Source organism: Coenobita brevimanus, chromosome 22, assembly GCF_032717465.1.
Source record: "Coenobita brevimanus isolate Jiangsu-jjx chromosome 22, ASM3271746v2, whole genome shotgun sequence".
Taxonomy (NCBI): Eukaryota; Metazoa; Arthropoda; class Malacostraca; order Decapoda; family Coenobitidae; genus Coenobita; species Coenobita brevimanus.
In genome coordinates this window covers 32,969,323-32,982,204 of record NC_136975.1, presented here as the reverse complement: position 1 = coordinate 32,982,204, position 12,882 = coordinate 32,969,323, and the positions used below count along the sequence as shown (strand labels likewise).

General features: G+C 41.6%; 1 protein-coding gene across 1 annotated transcript; it reads right to left on the bottom strand.

Moving 5' to 3' along the window:
• Positions 1–1,278: 1,278 nt before the first annotated feature.
• Positions 1,279–11,599, bottom strand: b6 (pentraxin-related protein b6). Its single transcript, XM_080266860.1, has 4 exons — positions 11,456–11,599; positions 9,658–9,793; positions 3,223–3,443; positions 1,279–1,575 (listed from the first exon to the last, which is right to left on the bottom strand). Exons 1-4 carry the CDS (start codon positions 11,597–11,599, stop codon positions 1,279–1,281), a joined length of 798 nt encoding a protein of 265 aa, XP_080122986.1.
• Between the last annotated feature and the right edge of the window lie 1,283 nt (positions 11,600–12,882).

The window sequence follows — 12,882 nt, the reverse complement described above, 5'->3', positions numbered from 1 at the left end:
CACACACACACACACACACACACACACACACCCAGTAATTTACCTCAGTTAAGATATATGTACGATGCCTCAGCTAATTACCGTAGTCGTTAAGGGCATTACTGTACGTACTGTTATCACCAAGGCAACGTACGCCACCTCATGTGTTTAGCCCATCCACCTCATCCCACCAGCAACCATCCTTCATCCTCATTTGTAATATTTTGCAGAAGAATTATATGTATAAAATAGATGATGTCTTTTTTTATGATCCTCTTACTATTCATAAGGAACATATAGGAAAAAAAGAAACATACGTGCTAGTGTTGGACATAACGTTGGGAACATCTATTTATCTACCAAACTATCTGTCTGTCTGTCTATATCTATCTATCTATCTATCTATCTATATCTATACTGTATATGTATGAACGGTTAAATTAAAGGCCATGAAAGTGATACAACGCAATATCAATCCTTTCACGAATATGAACGTACTTTAGCATTTATTTCCGCTAAAACCAGGCAATTTAATCGAGCTTGGCAATATGGTTAGCAGTAAAAGGGTCATAATTAAGTAGGAGTAAAACAATGTATTACAGTACACGAAAATATATCTAAGCTGGCCATGAAGGGTGCATACAGCTTACAGATAAGGCTACACTGGATGAACAGGGGAATGATTACACTAATTTTTATACAATATTTTTCATATTCACTGAGGGGGTGTGACGACAATTTACTTTTATGAAGTACAGAAAACATATTTCAAAAATACTTTTGCAAGAAAGTTTCAGTACATTCTCTGTAAAATGAGTCTTCCTACTCCTCGTTATTACTCTGACTGTCGTTCACCCCACCAAAGTGAATGTCATTCACTGTCAACTTGGAAATACTAGAACAACTCAAATCATCCTACTTTTACGTACACTTTTTTTTTTCTTTTTAAATAGTTCCGTAAAAAAGTGTATATACAGTACAAAAAAAAGAAAAAAAGAAAAATACATGCTGTACACAGAGATTACCAATAACAAGGAAGGCTCATTTTGTCCCATTAAAAAATGAGAGAGAGAAAAAAAAAAGAGTAACCAATCTTGCAAATTTCAAAGCTGGGAAGTGAGTTAGATAAATTATCCATTACTGCCACATACTTCACTTGACGCTCAGATGTGTCTTTTTATTCCCAACAACCTTCCACTACTTCCATCATCATTATCATCATCATCATCATATTATTATTATTACAACTATTATTATTATTAGTACTATTCCATCAGTACTACGCACAGGCATTGGTCCTCAGAAGTAGCCACACTTTTCACTACCAGGCACCTCAATAATGCCTCCATACCCCTTCCTGGGCGTGATCCTCCAGCTCAGAATGTCTCCACCTAAATCCTTGGTACACCGTTCGATGAGAGAGGCCACGAGAGAGGCGGTTTTGGGGGAGGTGGGGTAGATGAGGGGTCGGTACGTGAACTGGAAGAGAGTCATCCACCCCTCCAGGCCCTCCCCCACGTCCTCGCCGTTATGCAGTGTGTTCTGGTGCTGACCCGACACTGCCACGCCACCGCCAGGCACGTACAGACCTTGACTCTGAACACAAAGATAATGTTTGACGGAGGAAGAAAGTATACAGGGAGGGATGAGATACCGCGACGCGAGGGAGATGTGCCCAAATTATACTTCAACATCATCATCATCATCGTCAGTCATAACAATCATCACCATCATTAATCATAACAATCATCATCATCATTAACATCATGACCACAGTCATAACAATCATCATTATCATCATCATTTTATCCTCCTTTAGATTAAGGTGAGGTAGAAATAAAACTAACTGCATTTCTTACAAAGCAAAGAGTATCAAAATATAAATTGAAAAACCAGGAGGAGAAGGAAGAGATGAAGTAACATAAAGTATGGAAGGAGGTATGGACAAATACTCGTATACTTCCTCTTAAAATAATCAATGACACATTCAAACAGTTAAAATAGTAGCCTAAAACGGTAACTGAAAAATGAAAGAGTTTTATAGAAACACGCAAAATACGTTTCAATCGTATAAGATTTGCTAACATAAAGTTATAGATTAATTTTGTGGTAAGTATATGTGGAAGTTCGGTTAATAAGCAATTAACTGAAATATGCCTGACCAGACAAATATAATGAATCGCAAAGTTATACACAGTCAGCTTAAGTTTCCACCCACCACTAGCTCTGAGGGGAACAATAATTGTGACCTAATTACTTTTCTGAACCAGAGGGGCACTCAGTGGAGCGTATCTCTCCGACATGAGCAACGTAATTTCCAAACCACTCTTCATGATGGGTTGTTTCCTCATCACTGATTAGGGCTTTGCAAAAAGTATTTTCCGGATTCAGAATCTGTAATACGATCCGGGTGTGTCCCAGAAGTTGGTAGATTATTCCCAGGGACATGGGCTACCTACCTACCAAATTAGTCCAAATCTCTCTTTTTGGTTTTTGAAAATTCCTGCTAACAGACAAACACACAAACAAACATCAGTCCAAAAAGTTAATCGATTGTTCCCTGGGACATGGGCTATCTACCCACCAAATTTGGCTCAAATATCTCATTTACTTTTTAAGTAATCCTGCTAACAGACAAACAATTAACAAACAAACAAAAAGGGGTGAAAACATACTCTCCTTGTCGGAGAGTTATTAAGCAAGATTGAAAGGCAAAACCCAGATTATTTACTTGATCAGACCAACACCAAGAAGGGAACAAAGACATCAGTGCCTGCGATAAACTGGCCCTTTTAAGGAGAACATGCTAAGAAGAGTCAAATTCATCTATAGCTAGCTCAAGAGGTCTGGACAATCATTCTGAAAGACTGAAGGATTCTGGTATGAATAAGAACAGAGTGAGATGATCCATTCCAGACAGACTAAGTGTGTAAATCAAGTACAGTTGTGGACAAATGTAATGGCACAGACACTGTCTTGGCCCGGGCACACAAGAACTTAGTTATTTCTTGCTGATGAGTTACAGTGAGAGGGTAGAAAAGTGGTTGCACCTTCTCCTCACGTACACCTACCTGATACTATTCCGTCACTCCCCACCACTGATTCGTCAGAGAAATGACCTAGTGCTTGTGTGCCCAGACTAAGGCAGTGTCTCTTACATTTGTCCACATCTGTACATTAGCAAGAATCTGGTGTTTTACAGGCGCAGAGTTCAAAGTTGTGGTGAAAGTATACTTTCCTCACCTTTGGATTAACGCCCGCGCCAATCAGATAACCGTTGAGGAACACACACCACTCCCCTGTTCCTGAATCCCAGGAGAGCAGGGCGTGATGCCAAATGCCCGGCTTGACAAAAGGGGAGGCGATGCGAACCACCAGCTGGTCGTTGATCTCGAGTCTCCAGAGCTGGGGGTTGCCCCTCTCCAGCTGCACTGTTAGGTTGTTATTTTGCACCTCCTCGTTCACTGGTCAAGAGGGCAAGGTGATAAGTGAGATGCTGAGAGAGAGAGAGAGAGAGAGAGAGAGAGAGAGAGAGAGAGAGAGAGAGAGAGAGAGAGAGAGAGAGAGAGAGAGAGAGAGAGAGAGTCGTCACAAAAACAATTTTTTTTTTTTCTGCAGCCCCTCGTTCAGTACCACGGTGTGGAAGAAGTAAAAGGCTTAGAATTATGCCTACCGACTGTACTACCTGTGGTCTCTTATGCTGACTATAATCCCTTGGTGGGAGTGAGAATGAGACCATATTCTAAATGACAAATGAGAATTCGTGACATGGTTTCCTTAGTGACTGATTCTGCACACTGCACCTCAGTATCCTCTGTTATGCTATGAATGGAAACTAGGGCGAAATAAAAACGATATAAATAAAACACAAGAGGATGTTTAAGTGTAATATGAAAGTAAATCGCTGAGAAAAAAGTGCTAAGAAGCTTCCACTGCCACTCAGAATACGGGATGTCTGGCTACTGAACGGGCTAGGACCAAAAAAAAAAAAAAAATACGAAGAATAAGGAAACCGATTGGGTATGACTGGGTGTCGAGAGAAGGAAGAACACTTTGTCTTTCAATGGCCAGACGCCTTGATCCTGTAAGCTGCAGCGAGTGGCCACAGACAGATGCCTCCACGTCCCTCTGTCCTCTACCGTTTGGCTGCCCTCCCTCCAACTCACATCCCCGTCTCTCATATATTTCTCTCTCTCCACCTCACTCACATATACTCTTCTAGTCGGTCTCTCATATTCTATCCTCTCCACATGGCCAAACCATCTCAAAGTATTTCTCCTAACATTTTCAACCACATCCACATCAATGTCACAACGCTCCTTTACATCCTCGTTTGTCTGTCTGTCTCTTTTCAGGAAAAGAAAATTAAGCTAAACTGACTCCAGGGTCTCCAAATAATAGATGAATAAATGAAACAAAACGGATGTAAAATGAAACAAAAGCCTTCGGGGGCCGAATTCTAATCGCCCGCCAAAATAAGTTGTTGGGATTGTACATATTCCCAAAAAAGCATTGGTCCCTTAGCGTACGATGGTTGCGAAAATGAGCGACTTCTACTTACACCAAGAATCTACAAGCTCGGTGCCTCAAAACATATACCACCCAGTATGTGATTATTATTATTATTATTATTTTTCTTTAATTTCAAGTTCCAATAACTACCAAAAACAACATTTTCACTTATAATCACAGGATACCCCATATATCACACTGCTTCGCCCATGTTTCAGAATGATACGTGCCGTAAGGGGGCCGATACCTTTTTGGTTGACTGTACAAGCTACCTACAAACCAAATGGGAAGAAAATTCACAAAACTCTACGTATTTCAGTCACCACAAACATAAAATGCCACTCTATATTAAAAATGAAACAAGAACATTCGGGGACCGAATGCTAATTGCCCGCCAAAACATGTTGGCTAAGATAAAAGCTACCTTCAACCCAGATGTGAAGACGAGATATTTTGACAACAGATACAAGCACACATACACACATCGACAAAAACTGTATCACCTCGACCTGCAAAAGACAGCTGATAAGAATTCGTAAAACTCTACGGAGTTTAGTCACCATGTTTCACTAAAAGCCAATCCATATTAAAAAATATATGGCAGCTGGCAGTCAGTCGTCTTTGATCAAATTCTCAGCAAAAGTAATTGGCTCCTGCTCATCCACATAGCTGTTCTTTGATGAAGGTTTGGTGAAAATTCGTCCACAACTTTTCGGCATATTTTGGCAAAACACACACACACACACACACACACACACACACACACACACACACACACACACACACACACACACACACACACTGACAAAAATTATATCGCCTCGCCATGCTAAAGGCAGATGATAACAAAGAAAAACAAGAAGCGGTGCCAAGGCACAGCAAACCCGTCCCCCGCAGTTACAACACAACACAACAGGAAATCTAGCCAAAGATGTCTCACATAAAATTTGGGGTAAATCGGGTGAAAACTGACGATTTTACGCCCATCTGAAATTTTAGGCCCGACCCACCTGACACTGAACCCCCCACCGCTAACTGGGGGGTGACCCCCCTGATGTCATGGGGCATGTTATAGGATGCATATTTGAAAGATGCACCTTTAGGTTTTGGTTTCATGTCGATATGACGAATTTGGAAAGGACGTGTGGCGAAAATATAAATATATATATATATATATATATATATATATATATATATATATATATATATATATATATATATATATATATATATCTATATATATATTGGGGGGGGGGCCTACAGCCTGGGCCTTGGTCCAAAATTTAATTAGGTGATAAAAAGATCATAGCCCATCAATCTTGTAATTTTAGTCAAAATCGCACCAGTAGGTCTCGCGTAAAGTTGTTATCAGACAGACAGACAGACAAACAAACAAACAGAAAACCTAGTGAAAACGATACCCGTCTCCGACCCCCTCCGGGGCGGAGACAGGTAATGAAGCTGACTGGTGCAAACATAGATAAAGACGATTTCATGAAAGAAAGAGACCAAAAATTTAGTGCCTCAGCGTGTAGTGAGAGAAAAATAAGCTGAAACATTGTGGGTAACAAAAAAACAGAATGAGTGTCGTTTATCAGCTGGAGATCAAACCATTATTATAACAATAGTGAGGCTGATTTGTCGTAGTACGGAAACTATTGTTAATGATGAAAGTATGAGCTGAGTTTGTAACAATGCGATTTAAAAAAATGTGATTTATATGAAGCAGATTCGCAAGCACGCACACGCACGAACGCACGCACGCACACACACACACACACACACACACACACACACACACACACACACACACACAATAAAATAGAAAAACGTAATCTGTGTCAGTAACGCAAAAGGGAAGTGGATTTTCCCTGATCTGCTTGGCACACTTTCGGGTATCATAACAACACGACGAGCGGGTGCGGGAAGAGGAGGTGGAAGGGGAAGAGGAAGTGGAAGGGGAAGAAGTGACGGAGAACGGACGGTGGCTGGGGAAAGGTGGAGACGGAGGAGGAAGAGAAAGAAACAGGAAGAAAATGAGAAGGAATGAAATGGAAGAAGGGGACAGATGGAGGTGGCAGATGTAGAGGGAGAAGCGAATGAGAAGGAAAATAGAAGAGAAGGAAGAAGTCTGGTAGAGAAGCACTAATATGGAGGAGGAAGAAGCAATGAAGAAAGAGGAAAAAAGGGTGGAGAAGGGGTCAAGGCAGAAAAGGAGGAAGAGGATGAGGTACAGTAGGTGAAGCAAAGGTGCAGGAAGAGGTGCATAAAACTCTTTGGTAGAGGCAAAATGGAGGAAGAATATGGGCAAAATCACAGAACGGGGGAGGGAGGCATAGAACAAATGGAGGGAGGCAGAGAACAGGTGGAGGGAGGCAGAGAACAAATGGAGGGAGGCAGAGAACAGGTGGAGGGAGGCAGAGAACAGGTGGAGGGAGGTACAGAACAGGTGGAGGGAGGCACAGAACAAGTGGAGGGAGGTACAGAACAGGTGAAGGGATGCACAAAACAGGTGGAGAGAGGAACAGAACAGGTGGAGGGAGGCACAGAACAAGTGAAGGGAAGCACAGAACAGGTGGAGGGAGACACAGAACAGGTGGAGGGAGGCACAGAAAAGGTGGAGGCACAGAACATATCAAGGGACAGACCAGATGGAGATACAGAGCAGGTGGAAATAAGGAACAAGTGTAAACACTGAACACGTCGTGGCAAAGAACAGATGGACACACTGAAGAGATAGAGGTATTGAACAGGTGGGTGTGATACTGATGAGAAAGAGACAATGCTGTGGAAAAGTATTGAAGTATTAAGCTCTTGATCTTTGACTCACTTCCGTCTTTCTCTCTCTCTCCACTGTACTCTTAACACTTACTCATCCTCTTTTTTTCCCTCTTTCCTCTGTCTACTTCCACTTTCTCTTTTTCCTCTCTCTACGCCTACTGTCTTTCTCTTTTCCTAATCTTCGTTTGTCTACACTCTCATTTCCCATTCATTCATTCAGTTCCAACCTTTTCTCTTCAATCGTTCCTTTCTTCTCTTCTATGTTTTTTCCTCCCCCCCCCTTTTTCTCCTACTCTCATCCTCTTTCCCCCTCCTTCCCTTTCCTTTCTCTTCTTGTCCTCATTCTCGCTTTCTCCATTCCTCGTCCTCTCTCCCTCTCTGTTCCTTTGCTCACCGTCCTCTCTTCTCCCTCCGTCACAACCCCTTTACCCATCTTCTCTTTGGTTTAGTTTTTCTCACGTTTCCTCCGAGATCTTTTTCTCCTCATTCTCACGTGTTTCCACTCTGTCCTCTTATCTTCCCTTTCCTAAACCCTTCCTTATCTCTCAGGCTCCTATAACTCACTCACAGTTGAATAAAATTGTCTGGTGTCAGCTGGAACAGAATGTTAGGCATGTCCCCATCATGAGTTAATGGTGACAGTATTAGGCTACCTCTCAGGCTCCTATGGCTCACTCTTAGCTGAATAACATCGTCTGGTGTCAGAACGGAATGGCGGAGCTGGCGAGACCGTAAGAGGATTAACGTTCATTCCCTTCACGTTCTCTCCTCCTCCTCTTCCCTTCCACTCATTTTCGCCATCTTCTCATCCCCCTTCATTCGTCCCCTTCCCTTTCCTCAGTTTTCCCCTCCTCTCTTCTCTCTTGTGCATAATAATTCTGTTATCTCATCTTGTTCCTTTCTTTCTCTCGAAATATCACTCTGCTTATCGACTGTCCTTTGTATCCTGAGCCTTTCCTTTGTATCTTCCTTCTCCTCCTTTCTCCTCTCCCCTTGCCCACGCTTCTCTCCCTCCCTCACCTGCATCTTAGTTCCCTTTCATCATTATAACACTGTTTCCTTTAATGACTCTCCTGATACACATAATTCCTTTAATTCATTTATTTATTAATTTTTTTTTGGCAGGTCTTCATTCACTTATACCATCCTCTCCTCATTCGTCCTTTTATTCAGTTCCCTTCCATTCACGTCGCTATCTCAAGCTTCTTACCTAAACCCTTCTCCTTTACCATTCTAATTTCCTCCATTTTCCAGTCAGTTCTCATCTTCTTAAACGCTTTTTCTTCCTGCTTCCCTCTTTCACTGGCTCTCCCCTCCTTATCTCATTCTATCGTTACCTCCCTGCACCCCATAACTTTTCCTTCATAACCTCGTTTCCCCTCCCCGTTATCAGGGTATTACTCTTTTTACTCACTCCCTCATCCTCCTACACGCTCATTCCCTCACTTTACTGCCTCCTTTTTCATTTCCTTCCTTCCCTCCCCCAACCCCTAACTCCTCTTTGTTGCACTGGCACTAACATCTAATCCCTTCAACCTAGACACATCTTCTGCATTTAATTCTGGTTATCCCCTGACGATATTATTCGACTCAGCACAGACTGTTCGGAATGGAAGAATTAGTACAGTCTTCCTTAATGCCATCACGAGTAGTTATTAGACCTTCGCTGAGTTAAATCGTCTGGAGACATCATGAATAAACCACAAAACACGCCATCGAAATGCAGCAACAAAACACAACAGTTTGAATACGTGTTAAGATTTTACTGTGGGTACCGCCGGACGATTTTCGTCACCTGAGAGAACCTTATACACCTTAAAAGGTTATGGTAGAGGACATCCGTTTGTTTCCATTTTTTGTCCCGCGTCTCCCATTCACCTTTTCCTTTTCTCGCTTCCACTTTCACTTTTTTCAATTCCCACTCCCTTCCTCACTCCTCACATTCACTGTTGAGAAAGTAAGTTTCATCTTCTCTTCACCTTCAGTCTATCGTTTCTTTTCCTTACTTCCTACATTCCCTGTTTTATTTCTCACTTCCACCTCTCTCATTATCCTCAATCTCACATTTTCATTTCTCATACCCTTACCTTTGACAACCCATCTCAGATTTTCCCTCACTCTCCTTTCCCTTATCCTTTCTTCTCCCTCCCAACCCTCACTTATATTAACTCTCACTCTTATCCCCTCATACTTTGTCTCGTCTCGTCTCCTTTCTTCTCCTCTCCTCTCCTCTCCCCATTCTTCTTGTGTTCTCTTTTAATTGATTTCTCTTGCTCTGGTCGGACATAATTTGGAATAAACAGTACAGTTCTGATCAACTCACTGTAAAGTCACATAAAAGTTTACAGAGAAGAATGGTGTATTATCCTCCACCATATGACTCACATCCATAGTTGAAGAATGTGGCGGTGCGGTGGGTTGTGCGTAGGATGAACCAGAAATGCATTGTGAAGGCTGAGAGTGAGGGTATCTTGGCTACGTAATGGGTGTACTGCACGTAGCCGCTCTGGTTGAAGTAGAGCTGAAACGTAAATGGCAAACAGATTGATAACTCTTGATGCTAAGTTACATTTTGGGAAGAGCAGTTATAAACAGTTTGATTCGGTTTTATACACAGGCTAAATATAAATGACTAACTAAAGTCAAATGACAAACTATTTCACACATCCACTCATAGTATCACACTCCCACTCTCGCATACCCTCACACCCTCACTAACTCTCACCTACTCTCTCACCCTCACACTTTCTCACTAACTCTCATCTACTCACACGCACTAACTCTCTCTACTCACTCTCTCTACTCACTCTCTCTTACTCTCACTACCTCGCATCTACTCCCTCTCACACAAGCTCACGAATTTTCACCCACTTTCTCACTCCCACTCATTCTTACTATCTTCCATTCTCATATCAACTGCCAACCACTACTCCAGGACGCCAAGGGTGACGACAGATAAAAAAAAACAATAAAAATAAATAAACAATAAAAAGCTGCCAACGTCCTCTTATCATAGTTTATTGCTCATATTACCTCCTGTCGCTGCAAGTTTCTCTCCAGTGAATACTTCTCTATCTTCTCTCTCTTTCTCAGTCTCCCTCTCCTTATTCTCCTCTTTCATGCTTTTCCCACGCCTCTTCCCTCTTCACCTCTCGTGTATTCTTCAATCTTATTTTCATCCCATTTCGGATTTCCTCTCATTTATTCTCCCTTTCTCTCTCTCTTCCCCACGCCTCATATTGCCTGGTTTTTCTGTTCTTCATAGTTCGTCACTCTGCTCTTTTTCCTCACGCATACTTTCCATCATATTCTCTTCTCCCTCCTTCCATTTTATCCTCTCTCTCAAATTCATCTCTTCCTCGACCTTACTCTCATCCAGCCTCTATTTTCTCCTCTTCCCATGATTTTCCCCCTTTATTCTGTTTTATTCATGACTTCGTTCTACTCTCCTTTTCATGCAATCATTCTCTCATTCTCTTCTCATCCTCTCCTTTCTTTTCACTCCTTTCCTGAAATTCGAAGTATTCTTATAACATTAGTGTGCAGGGCTCCCAACACTGAGCCTTTCCCTCCGAGGACGTCATTTATATTTATTTCGCGTTACCTCAACACTATTTTATTTTTATTTTTACCTTGGGAGCTTCTGTCGGAGTGAAAGGGATAAGAACAGCCTCCATCACTCCTCTAAAATGAAGGCTAAACAAAAGAATCAGGTGGCAGATAGATATGTAAAGAAAAAAACATGTTCTCTGAGATCCTTAACTTTTGCATCCCGTGGCGTATATTCTTTAGTCTCTTCTTGCTACTTCCAGACGATTATATTCAGTCTGGAAAACTTGCCGGTACTGTGGGGGTTTCTGAAGGCCATATCAACCCCCTAACAGTTCCAAAAGCTGAATAAAATCGTCAGGAAAGAGCAAGACTGGAACCAAACAAGAAGTCACCGAACTGAAGGCGTTATCAGTGTTCCAATATTTTTTTTTTCCTCCCCAGTTGGCCTCGGTAGGAAATAAAAATGAACTTGGTAATTGCGTCAATGTAAGAGGGTGAGACTTACGTACAAGAGGGGAAAATAAATGGATGAATGTGTGTGTGTGTGTGTGTGTGTGTGTGTGAGTGAGGTTGTTTAAAGCGCAACTCTCTCTCTCTCTCTCTCTCATGTTAAATACCATACCTATCTCACCTTATGCAGCCTGTTCTCCGTACAAGGCTTAGGATAGAACACTTGCTGGCCGTGATGATGATGTTGTAACGTCATCTGTGCTCTGGCCCCCATCACCACCATCATCATCACCATCACCACCACAGCGGCGTTCACCACACTCATCTCGACAAGGGGGGGTGGGAGTGACAGAGCGTACGAACCCCACGAAGTCTGGGCGGACACTAACCTCTTTTGGGTCTTGTTCGCGGGTTTTATGCACATACGTCGCTTCCAGTTTTTCCTGATATTAGTGCCTAGGTCAAGATCATATGTGTTACTCCACCCAAGCCTCATTCGTACTCATACGAAGTCTCTCTCTCTCTCTCTCTCTCTCTCTCTCTCTCTTTTGTTGCATTACTTCAAGAGACAAAGCCAGCTATTTTATACTGATCTCTTCTTCGGCTTTATTAATTGGGAGATTTATACAGCAGTTATACAATATAATTCAGTAAACCAAAATACTCGTTTTATGTTTCCTTTCCATGCCACATCTTGCAATACAAGTCCGTAGTAAATATAAATAAATATTGACGATGTGCCGCTGGTACCCGTGAAGCTCATTAACCCATTATCTCTGTATTACAGTACTGGCTGCCTGAGAAAGCTACTAATCTTGGAACTTTCTCCTGAAATATAACGAGGTCTTCAAGTTTTTCAACAGCTACTGAATCAGACAACACATCACGTATATTGCATATTGTGACCTGCCAACTCACCTTCTAATCAAATCAACCTACTGATAAGAACTTCGGTCACAGTCCTGGTGACCTCTTAACCCTACAGTCAAAGTTCAGTTGAGTATATGAACTAGGATTTGCTTGTTAAGATGACCTAGAACGGGAAAATTTCTCTCTTGTCTCTGTCTGTCTGTCTGTCTGTCTCTCTCTTGTTGAGACATGGCAGTGTCTGGTGGAATGTTGGTAATCTAACTGTTGAAAAAAGCCAGTTAATAGAAAAGAACTTCAGCTTATTGAAAAAAAATCTTTTCAAAGGTAGTCTGATAACATTTTGGGAATTACCTGAGAGCTAATTAAGTTACAGGTAAAAGATTTAGAAGAGGATATTAGTTTAACCCATACCCGTTCTTCCTAAGCTGCAAAGATCATTAACAGAATAGAATAATAAAATAAAATAATCGTTTAAGGTATCTTGAATAAAACAGAAAAGTAATTATTGTAGTACGAATAAAATGAAGATCATTGCATGTTACGAATGTTAATCTATTCTCCAGAAGGTTCAACATTATATTTTTGAACGGATGATGAACAGAGGAAAGAGAAATAAATTAAATATAGACAAAAAAAAAAAAAAACATACGCAGATGTCCTCCAGTCATAGAAAATCTGAAACAGACTTGAACTAATGCGGGGGAAAGTAATTTGGGAAGGCGAATCCAGAGAGAAGCC